Raw genomic sequence first — 12,362 nt, forward strand, 5'->3', positions numbered from 1 at the left:
CCAAAACACGGCCTATGTTGAGTTTATCTGGGACTGCATTTGAGTTTCTGAATGTGTCTGTGACAATAAATGAATAGATTTTCACCACTTTGGACCATTTTGGTGCTTTATTCCTTTCATTCTTGAGGCTTGCTTGACCTAAAAAAAAATATTGCCCTTGAAAATAAAATGTTAGAAGTCAAGAACATACCCAATCCGATCCAATTCTCAAATGGATTCCTATATAAGGTCGAACCAGTAAAGAACTGATGTAGGCCTCCCCTTCCTGCACCATTTTATCTGACCACACAATATATTTCTGCAGTGGTCGGTGCTCCTCTAGAACTGGAAACTGAGCAGGAGCACCAGGTAGAGCAAGCACTGGATGTCTTGATGGCGGGAATCTTAAATAAAGGAAAACATGTCAATAAGGGGACATCTCAGCTAACTCAGGAAAGAGGCAGCAATAAAAAAAACATCAGAAAAAATTGGCATTTAACTGTAACAGGAAAGAGACTCAAGAAATGAATCAAAAGAAAAGGGTATCACACATATTACCTAATAGCTGCGGTGCTCTTAAGAATTGTTAATAGAATAAGCGAAGATACTTACTTGTTGCAGGTATTCTCTGAGGACAGCAGGCTTTATATTCTCACAAGTGGGTAGACACATCCTACGTTGCCCAGGTCGACAAAATGCCATAGAAAAAACAACGAGCGCTTTCTGGAGCGCGAGCAGCACTCCAATGCTCATGCACAAGTGCCTTCCCGCCCGCAGCGAGGCCGCACCTTTCAGTTTAATATAAAAGCAAAAATATGAAATAAAATATGAAGAAAAGGCAACTCCAAGGGGAGGTGGGCGGGATTGTGAGAATATGAAGCCTGCTGTCCTCGGATAATACCTGCTACAGGTAAGTTATCTTCGCTTTCTCCAAGGACAAGCAGGCTTACAATTCTCACAAGTAGGGATCCCTAGCATCAAGGCTCACCCAAAACAACAAACAATGGTCAATTGGGCCTCGCAACAGCAAGGACTTAACGCAGATTAACCTGAAACTATATACAACTAGATGAGGGTGCAATCTGGAACACAACAAAATGGGCCTAGGAGGGTGGAATTGGATTCTAGACCCCAAACAGATTCTGCAACACTGACTGCCCAAACCGACTGTTGCATCAGATATCCTGCTCAATGCAGTAGTGTGATGTGATTGTGTGGACTGAAGACCAGGTTGCAGCATTGCAAATCTCTTCAATGGAAGATAACTTCAAGTGGGCTACCAATGCAGCCATGGCTCTAACATTATGAGCCATGAAATAACTCTCCAAAGTCAGCCCAGCCTGGGCATAAGCAAAGGAGATGCAATCTGCTAGCCAATGGGATGTGGTGTGTTCCCGATGGTGACCACCATCATGTTGGGATCAAAAGAAACAAACAACTGGGCAGACTGTCTGAAAGGCTTCGTCCACTCCATGTAAAAGGTCAATGCTCTCTTGCAGTCCAAGGTGTGCAAGCTGCTTTCGACAGGGTGGGCATAGGGACGGGGAAAAAATGTTGGCAAGACAACTGATTGGTTCAGATTAAACTCTGACACCACCTTTGGTAAGAACTTAGGGTGCATGCAGAGGACTACTCTGTTGTGATGAAACTTAGTATAAGGTGCATCCACTACTAAGGCCTGAAGCTCACTGACTCTACGAGCTGAAGTAACAGTCATCAAGAAAATGACCTTCCAGTTCAAGTACTTCAGATGGCAGGAATTCAGTGGTTGAAAAGGAGCTTTCATCAGCTAGGTGAGAATGATATTGAGATCCCATGACACTGGTGGAGGTTTGACAGGAGGTTTTGAAAAAGCAAGCCTCTCATGAAATGAACAACTAAACGCTGTCAAGATATAGGCTTACCTTCTACACACTGATAAGCACTAACTGCACTAAGGTGAACCTTTACGGATCTGGTCTTGAGATCAGACTCTGAAAAGTGTAGAACGTATTCAAGCACAGTCTGTGCAGGACAAGAAAGGAGATCTATGGCCTTGCTGTCACACCAGATGGCAAACCTCCTCCATTTGAAAGAATAACACCTCTTAGTGGAATCTTTCCTGGAAGCCAGCAAGACCTGGATAACACCCTCTGAAAGACCAAAGGAAGCAAATTCTAGGCTTTCAACATTCAGGCCGTGACAGTCAGAGACTGGAGGTTGGGGTGTAGAAGTGACCCCTCGTTCTGAATGATGAGGGTTGGAAAACACTCTTCCATGGTTCTTTGGAGGACAATTCCAGAAGAAGAGGAACCATATCTGATGCGGCCAGTAGGGTGCAATCAGAATCACAGTTCCACGGTCTTGCTCGAGTTTCAACAGTCTTTCCCACTAGAGGTATCGGAGGATACGCTTACAGAAGACCTGTCCCCCAATTGAGAAGGAAGGCATCAGATGCTAGTCTGTCGTGGGCCTGAAGCCTGGAACAGAACTGAGGGACCTTGCGATTGACCTGAGTGGCAAAAAGATCCACTGAGGGGGTACCCCATGCTCGGAAGATCTAGCGGGGTATGCCCATATTTAGAAACCACTCATGAGGTTGCATTATCCTGCTCAGCCTGTCGGCCAGCTCGTTGTTTAAGCCCATCAGATAAATGGCTTGGAGAAATATGCAGTGTTGGCGAGCCCAATGCCACATCTGGACGGCTTCCTATCACAGAGGGCGAGATCTGGTACCCCCCTGCTTGTTGGTGTAACACATTGCAACCTGATTGTCTGTTTGAATGAGAATAATTTGATGGAGCAGCCAATCTCTGAAAGCCTTTAGAGCATTCCAGATCATAAGTACGTAAGTATTGCCATACTGGGAAAGAACAAAGGTCCATCAAGCCCAGTATCCTGTTTCCAACAGTGGCCAATCCAGGTCACAAAAACCTGGCAAGATCCTCAAAAAAGTACGAAACATTCTATACTGCTTATCCCAGAAATAGTGGATTTTCCCCAAGTTCATTTAATAAAGGTCTATGGTCTTTTTCTTTAGGAAGCCGTCCAAACCTTTTTAAAACTCCACTAAGCTAACCGCCTTTACCACATTCTCTGGCAACGAATTCCAGAGTTTAATTACATGTTGAGTGAAGAAAAAGATTCTCCGATTCATTTTAAATTTACTACATTGTAGTTTCATTGCATGTCCCCTAGTCCTAGTATTTTTGGAAAGCATAAACAGATGCTTCACGTCTACCCATTCAACTCCACTCATTATTTTATAGACCACTATCATATCTCCCCTCAGCCGCCTGTTCTCCACGCTCAAGAGCCCTAGCCGCTTTAGCCTTTCTTCATAGGGAAGTCGTCCCATCTCTTTTATCATTTTCATCGCCCTTCTCTGTATCTTTTCTAAATTTCACTATATTTCTTTTGAGATGCAACAAGAATTCAACACAATATTCAAGGTGTGGTCGCACCATGGAGCGATACAACAGCATTATAACATCCTCATTTTTGTTTTCCATTCCTTTCCTAATAATACCTAACATTCTATTTGCTTTCTTAGCCGCAGCAGCACACTAAGCAGAAGGTTTCAACGTATCAACGACGACACCTAGATCCCTTTTCTTGGTCTGTGACTCCTCACGTGGAACCTTGCCTGACGTAGCTGTAGTAACATAGTAGATGACGGCAGAGAAAGACCTGCACGATCCATCTAGTCTGCCCAACAAGATAAGCTCATATGTGCTACTTTATGTGTATACCTGACCTTGATTTGTATCTGTCATTTTCAGGGCACAGACTGTAGATGTTTGCCCAGCACTAACCCCACCTCCCAATCACCGGCTCTGCCACCCAATCTCCGCTAAGCTTCTGAGGATCCCTTCCTTCTGAACAGGATTCCATTATGTTTATCCCACTCATTTTTGAATTCCGTTCCCGTTTTCATCTCCACCACATCCCGCGGGAGGGCATTCCAAGTATCCACCACTCTCTCCGTGAAAAAATGCTTCCTGACATTTTCTTAAGTCCGCCCCCCTTCAATCTCATTTCATGTCCTCTAGTTCTACTGCCTTCCCATCTACGGAAAAGGTTCGCTTGAGGATTAATACCTTTCAAATATTTGAACGTGTGTATATCACCCCTGTTTCTCCTTTCCTCCAGGGTATACAAGTTCATGTCAGCAAGTCTCTCCTCATACTTCTTGTAACGCAAATCCCATACCATTTTTGTAGCTTTTCTTTGCACCGCTTCAATTCTTTTTACATCCTTAGCAAGACACGGCCTCCAAAACTGAACACAATACTCCAGGTAGGGCCTCACCAACGACTTATACAGGGGCATCAACACCTCCTTTCTTCTGCTGGTCACACCTCTCTCTATACAGCCTAGCAACCTTCTAACGGCCACCGCCTTGTCACACTGTTTCGTCACCTTCAGATCCTCAGATACTATCACCCCAAGATCCCTCTCCCCGTCTGTACATATCAGACTCACACCGCCTAACACACACGTCTCCCGTGGATTTCTACTCCCTAAGTGCATCACTTTGCATTTCTTCGCATTGAATTTTAAATGCCAAACCTTAGACCATTCTTCTAGCTTCCTCAGATCCTTTTTCATGTTTTCCACTCCCTCCTGGGTGTCCACTCCGTTACAAATCTTAGTATCATCCGCAAAAAGGCAAACTTTACCCTCCAACCCTTCGGCAATGTCACCCACAAATATATTGAACAGAATCGGCCCCAGCACCAATCCCTGAGGCATTCCACTACTCACCCTTCCCTCTTCCAAGCGAACTCCATTAACCACCACCCTCTGGCGTCTGTCCGTCATCCAGTTCCTAATCCGGTTCACCACGTTGGGTCCTATCTTCAGCCTGTCAAGTTTATTCAAGAGCCTCCCGTGGAGAACCGTGTCTAAAGCTTTGCTGAAATCTAAGTAGATCATGTCTATAGCACGTCCATGATTCAATTCTCCGGTCACCCAGTCAAAGAATTCAATGAGATTCATTTGGCACGATTTACCTTTGGTAAAACCATGTTGTCTCGGATCTTGTAACTTATTGGCTTCCAGGAAATTCACTATCCTTTCTTTCAGCATTGCTTCCATTACTTTTCCAATAACCGAAGTGAGGCTTACCGACCTTTAGTTTCCAGCTTCTTATCACCACTTTTGTGAATAGGGACCACATCCGCTGTTCTCCAATCCCTCGGAACCTCTCCAAGGATTTATTAAACAAATCTTTAAGAGGACCTGCCAGAAGCTCTCTGAGCTCCCTCAAATCCTGGGGTGGATCCCGTTCCGGTCCCATGGCTTTGTCCATCTTTAGATTTTCAACTTGTTCATACACACTCTCTTCCGTGAACTGTGCTTTATCCACTCCATTCTCATATGTACTTATGCCAGTCAATCGCGGTCCTTCTCCAGGATTTTCTTCTGTGAAAACAGAACAAAAGTATCTATTTAGTAAATTTGCTTTTTCTTCATCATTATCTACATAGCGGTTCACAGCATCTTTCAGTCGTCTCACAATTCCCTTTTTAGTCTTCCTCCTTTCACTAATATACCTGAAGAAATTTTTGTCACCCCTCCTTCCTTTTCTTCCGCTTTCACCAGACGTCTCTCTCTCTCGGCTTCTTTCAGTTTCATCCGGTATTCCTCTCCGTGTTCCTCTTCTTTAGTTTTTCTGTATTTCAAACGCCAACTCTTTAGCCTTTATTTTCTCAGCCACTTGCTTGGAGAACCATATTGGTTTCCTTTTTCTCTTGCTTTTATTTACTCTCCTTACATAAAGGTTTGTGGCCATATTTATAGCTTCTTTCAGCCTGGACCACTGTCCTTCCATTTCTCGTATGTCCTCCCAGCCCATCAGCTCCTTCCTCAGGTATTCCCCCATTTTACTAAAGTCAGCATGCTTGAAATCCAGGACTTTGAGTTTTGAGTGGCCGCCTTCCACTTCAGCTGTCATATCAAACCAGACTGTTTGATGGTCACTGCTGCCCAGGTGGGCACCCACTCAGACATTTGACACACTATCCCCATTTGTGAGCACCAGATCCAGCGTCGCTCCCTCCCTCATGAGTTCTGTCACCATTTCTCTGAGCAAAGCACTTTGAAAAGCATCCACGATCTCTCTACCTCTTTCCGATTCAGCAGATGGAACCTTCCAATCTACATCTGGCAGATTGAAATCTCCCAGCAACAGCACCTCTCTTCTTTGCCAACTTTTGAATATCTGCAATCAGATCTTTATCTAGTTCCTCCAATTGTGTCGGAGGTCTGTAGACAACACCATGGACAGAGGTTCTATCATCTCTTTTTAAGGTGATCCATATCGCTTCTTCCTTTCCCCAGGCCCCTCTCATTTCAGTCGCAGCAATATCATTTCTCACATACAGAGCTACTCCTCCACCTTTACGACCATCTCTATCCTTCCTAAATAGATTATAGCCTGGTATGTTTGCATTCCATTTATGGGAACCATTGAGCCACTTCTCCGTGACTACAACAACGTCTAAATCTACCTCCAATATCAGGGCTTGAAGGTCATGAACTTTATTGCTTAGACTGCGAGCATTTGCGGTCATCGCTTTCCATCTACATTTCAGTGGAATTTTTTTCTTCTCTTTAGTTTCTTGTTTAATTTGTATCTTCTGTAATTCAGGTTCCTCTTTCCCACATGCATCACTTTGCACTTGCTCACATTAAACATCATCTGCCATTTAGATGCCCAGTCTCGTAAGGTCCCCTTGTAATTTTTCACAATCCTCCTGCAATTTAAAGACTTTGAATAACTTTGTGTCATCAGCAAATTTAATTACCTCACTAGTTACTCCCACCTCTAGGTCATTTACAAATATATTAAAAAGCAGCGGTCCCAGCACAGACCCCTGGGGAACCCCACTAACTACCCTTCTCCATTGAGAATACTGACCATTTAACCCTACTCTCTGTTTTCTATCTTTTAACCAGTTTTTAATCAACAATAGAATACTACCTTCTATCCCATGACTCTCCAATTTCATGAGGTACTTTGTCAAACGCCTTCTGAAAATCCAGATACACAATATCTACCGCCTCACCTTTATCCACCCCTTCAAAGAAATGTAGTAGATTGGTGAGGCAAGATTTCCCTTCACTAAATCCATGTTGACTTTGTCTCATTAATCCATGTCACTCGGAGCTCCAGGAGATTGAGCTGAAGATCCGTTTCCTGAAGGATCAAGCTCCTTGAGTGTGCCCATCTACATGAGCTCCCCAACCTAGGAGAGATGCCTCCATCGTCAGCACTTTTTGTGGCTGAGGAATTTGAAACGGAAGTCTTAAGGTCAAATTGTCGACCATTGAAGGGAATGTGCAAGCTCCGGGGACACTTGGATGACATCTTCTAAACTTCCCGTGGCTTGATATCACTGAGAAGCCAGGGTCCATTGAGAAGATCTCATGTGTAGACGTGCCATGGGTGTATCGTACACTGTGGAAGCCATGTAGCCCAACAATTTCAACATCTGCCGAGCTGTGACCAGCTGTGATGTCCGAACCTTAGAATCTAGCGAAAGAAGATTGTCCACATACAGCCCCGGGAGGTAAGCTCGGACATTCTTTGTATCGAGCAGGGCTCCTACTCCAACTGTTGAACAGGATGAAGATGGGACTTGGGGTAGTTGATCAAGAACCCTAGTCATCTACATGGACTCCCGAGCACCGTCCTCGGAGGTGCTTTTCACCAATCATTGAGATTAGGGAATACATGGACTCCCAGTCTGCATAGTGATGCTGTGACTACCACTAGGTAAAATCCTGGGAGCTGACGCGAGGCCAAAAGGCAACACGCAGTACTGAAAGTGATGTGTTCCCAGCCAAAACCAAAGATACTTCCTGTGGGCTGGAAGTATTTTTTCTCCCAAAAGAGTCCAGGGTTCTAGCTTCTCTGCCTGGGGGAGCCAAGGCACAGTGCCTACTAATCCTGGGGTTTTTTTTTAGAGCGGCATCCACCACCATGGAGTCAAGGGGTAACTGAGACCTCACCAACCCAGGTTCACCGTGGATCCGATACTGGGTGTTATTTTTCTTGGGGACCACAGTTCCGAACGAGGACTGCCTTGAGTAACTCGTGGAGAGGAGCCATCACTGCCTTTTTATGAGGGGAGGTGTAGTCCAGGACCTCAAACATCTTGGCCCTGGGCTGATCCTCCACTTCTACGGGGAATGGAATGGGCCCGAAGCACTGTAGACACCAAGAATGGGTGTCTTTTCCTGAGATGGTCAGTGTTTGAAGCACCTGGGAGTCTTCAATGACATACATGGAAAAACGGCTTCAGCAAAATTAAAAGTCACAGTGGTGCCTAAAAAAAGGAGAAGGCGGCACAAAAAAGGGGCCCGACCGAGCAGGCCTAAAACTGGCCCGTGCCGAAAAAGAAAAGAAATTAAAAAGTGGGCAAAAAAGCTAGGGACCGCAAGAGAAAAAAGTAAGTTGGTTGCAAACACAGCCGAAAGGCACAAAAAATAGCTCTCTCCCAGACGTTTGAGGAACAAGCAAAAAAAGCCACTGCTTTTCACAAGGAGAAAATGAAACTGAAAGCCGCGGCCGCGCAGCAGGTGGGAAGACACTTGCACATGCGCATTGGATGCGTCTACCCACGTGAGAATTGTAAGCCTGCTTGTCCTCGTAGAAAGGCTCTTTACACTTATCAAATTAACAAGACAAATATTGTATCAGGACAATACCAGATTGTAGGGTAACATCTCCCTCCCCATATACAAATCAATGAAATGTTGTGAATTTGCCAAGTTTGCATGCTCACACTTTCACCTCCCAGTCTTGCTCTTCAGCTGTGCCCTTCATACCTTCTCAACCACTGATCTTTATAATACGAACTGAAAGAAAGACCTCCAAAGAGCTCTGACCCACTAAAATCAACATCAAAATGGTCCCAAAAAGGAGCAAAGGGGTTCCCATCCTGCAAGCCGAGAGAGAAAGAGAAAAAAATACAAAGTGAAAAAGGGCAGAAATAGTTCATTGCCCCAAATACAAGAATCAACCAAGAGAATTCCCAGTCAATTAATACTGCAGTTTTGACACTTATGGCAGAACATTTGCAATTAATTTTATTTCAGGATTTAGCTCACACTTTTTTATTCGTAACTCAAGGCAAATTTCATTCAGGTTGAGTAGGCATTTTCCAATCCCCAAAGGGCTTACAATCAGTGACGTTTCTATGTCGGCTGCCACCCGAGGCGGTTTGCCACTGCATACCCCTACCCCCCTCTCCCAGGCGCATCACCTCCTGGGGGTGCAGGGAGTAGTCGCGTGGCTGTCAGTTCCGCCAGTTCCCTGCTCCAGAACAGGAAGTAACAAAGAGAGCAGGGAACCAGCGGAGCAGACATGCTCCCTACACCCCCTTGCAGTGTGCACCCGGGGTGAACTGCCCCGTCCTTGGTACACCACTGTTTACAATCTAGAATTATGGTAGTCAAACCAAGAACATTCCAGCCATCAGATACTGTAAGAGTGAATCCTTCAGGGCTCTCTCCTACTATCAAGAATTATTCCTGCAACAAAGTCATCCTTCCTAACCCAAGGTCCAAACACATTATCTCCATAATATTCCTTCAAGGTATGATTCTGGAGAGTAAAGCAAAGATCTCCTCAACGGCAAGACACACTACTACTCCAACTCCAGGATAGCTAGAATACAAGTCAGTAACTATATCGAATCTCTGAAAAATATCTAATATTTATTTAATTTCATTTCTCTCTCACATTATCCCAAGAGATCATGTTCAATGTGGCTAACAACTTGTGATTAACAGTACAAAAAGTGATGTAGGATAGTATACATTTGCCAATGAGTGCCGCAACCCGGAAGCTAACTGGGCACCGGCCAATATTCAGATCGGTGCCCAGTTAGCTTTGCGGCTAAAGCTAGGGCAGCCTTTTTACTGACCTAACTTTAGTCACTTACCTAACCAGTTGGCGGTCTGAATATGACTGCTAACCAGTTAGGTCCTGGCTCCTTCCATGCTTCATCCACAGACTGCTCCAGCATTAACTGGACAGTGCAGGAACAGCCTGTGGTGCTATTCAGTGGCACTGTCCGGCTAAGTGCCGCTGAATATCGGCACTTAGGTGGTCAGAAGTGATTTAACTGAGCAAGAGCCTCTCCTACCTAAATGTTTATTAAACAAATTAGCAAATTATCTTCATGACTGCATATGCACATTGTGAAACTGGTATAAAACAGGTTTGTAAGAGCACAAGCAATCAGTATGCGTTTTTGTTATTTATGGCAGGACTTCAACCATTTTCATAACAACGTCTGCAACTTCCAGAATAAGTGTACACCACACAAAGAACACCAAAATTCTTGAACAAGGGTCCCAATGCATGGTCCATGCCAGGCCAGGTCATAACAGTGCAAACTCCCCCCAAAAATGCAAAAAGAAGTCTCAGTTTCTAACATACCAAATAGTAGTTGTTGGTAGATAAGGACTCCTTAGCTCATCCAAATGCCTGTATTTAGAGACTCCGTCGCTCATCTCACCCTTATGACTGCCCTCTGAAACTGTTCCAAGCACACTGAATTCAATCAGTGTTTTGAGTACTATCATCTCTGCTTATAGGTTATTCCAACTATAATCTGCCCTTTCATTAAAATAATATTTCTGATGAGCTTCTCCCTTCCCACTTTGTATTATGACCCGTGTCCTTGATTTTCTTTTTGATGGGATTTTATCGAAGCCCAAAAAATATTTGAATGTTTCTATCATATCTTTTCTTAACCTGCTTTCTTTGGAAGAGAATGTTTTGAGTTTAGTTTGTTTATAGTCTCTAATATCACACTGAATTTTGATGGCAAACTTAACAAATAAACTTGTTTGGCTACTTTGGATTCTAGTCTGCTGCCCATCTCGTCTTCCGCCAGGGTCGCTTTACTCATACTACCCCTTCTCCTCAAGACACTTCACTGGCTCCCTATTCGTTTTCGCATCCTGTTCAAACTTCTTCTACTAACCTATAAATGTACTCACTCTGCTGCTCCCCAGTATCTCTCCACACTCGTCCTTCCCTACACCCCTTCCCGTGCACTCCGCTCCATGGATAAATCCTTCTTATCTGTTCCCTTCTCCACTACTGCCAACTCCAGACTTCGCGCCTTCTGTCTCGCTGCACCCTACGCCTGGAATAAACTTCCTGAGCCCTATGTCTTGCCCCATCCTTGGCCACCTTTAAATCTAGACTGAAAGCCCACCTCTTTAACATTGCTTTTGACTCGTAACCACTTGTAACCACTCGCCTCCACCTACCCTCCTCTCTTCCTTCCCGTTCACATTAATTGATTTGATTTGCTTACTTTATTTATTTTTTGTCTATTAGATTGTAAGCTCTTTGAGCAGGGACTGTCTTTCTTCTATGTTTGTGCAGCGCTGTGTACGCCTTGTAGCGCTATAGAAATGCTAAATAGTAGTAGTAGTAGTAGTCTGTGCCAATTACACCAGAATCTAGTTCACTTTTTATTATTTTTAATTTGCAGTGCTCAGTCGTGCTGTAGTGCCTTTTAAACCACATATATAACAAAGATGATTTCAAGTGTTAATGGAAGCATGTTTGTAGCTTATTTATTAGATTGGAAATACATTCCCTTGAAAAAGCGCCAAGAGTGAAACGTGGTCCCCACGTCTGGAATAGCGAGAAGAAAAGAGGATTTTAAACACAGAACACTTTTCACTGAGAGACATGGAGTAAACTCAGTCCACACATCTACTCAGTAAAGATAAGTGAAGATTTTTTCATTTAAGATATTTGCTACGGACTGTTAGTAGACAGAGCATATCTTACTGGGTCAGCACAAGATTCGTTATACTTATAAAGCAAGGAAAGGAAGGAAGGAAGGATATGTGCTGTGATGTTTGGCAGCTGAGGTCTTATTCCATATGGATTTTATGGTTTAAAAGGCACTACAGCACAACTGAGCACTGCAAATTAAAAATAATAAAAAATGAACTAGATTCTGGTGTAATTGGCACAGACTATTATAAACTAACACCAGGTTACATTTAACCTTGATCCCTAATAGATAAAGTACTTTGGATTCTACCCTAAAAGTGAACTCATCGTCTTCTCTGGTAGGGTCAGAGAGGATTTCTTTGTTTTATGAATGTGACAAAACAAGTCTGTTTACCTATCAGCTTTTTTTTTTTTTTTTTTTTTACTAATACATTCGATCAAAGTCTGTGCCAAGTGACACAATCAATCCATTATTGATGAAAGCTCCTATTAAGTTTGTTTGTGAATCTGCTGACTTGATGATACAATGCCAATCTCTGTGTGATGTTATTTCTCCATAGACAGACAGTATCTTACAACCATACAAGTGGCAACGTCACTGTGACGGAACCAACCTGGACAGTAC

General features: G+C 43.8%; 1 protein-coding gene across 3 annotated transcripts in view; it reads right to left on the reverse strand.

Annotated features, from left to right (window-relative positions):
* Positions 1–12,362, reverse strand: part of POFUT1 (protein O-fucosyltransferase 1) — a 140,981-nt gene that overhangs the window by 43,726 nt on the left and 84,893 nt on the right. For all 3 annotated transcript variants that reach the window (XR_003943206.1, XR_003943207.1, XM_030213110.1), the window contains 2 exons: positions 8,797–8,909; positions 191–383 (listed from right to left, as the gene is read on the reverse strand). Coding sequence is in view for 1 of the 3 variants with exons in the window: in XM_030213110.1 (XP_030068970.1) it covers positions 191–383; positions 8,797–8,909 (306 nt within the window). In the remaining 2 variants the exon portion in view is untranslated. The remainder of the gene's footprint in view (positions 1–190; positions 384–8,796; positions 8,910–12,362) is intronic.

The sequence above is a fragment of the Microcaecilia unicolor genome, chromosome 8, assembly GCF_901765095.1.
Source record: "Microcaecilia unicolor chromosome 8, aMicUni1.1, whole genome shotgun sequence".
Classification (NCBI taxonomy): domain Eukaryota; kingdom Metazoa; phylum Chordata; class Amphibia; order Gymnophiona; family Siphonopidae; genus Microcaecilia; species Microcaecilia unicolor.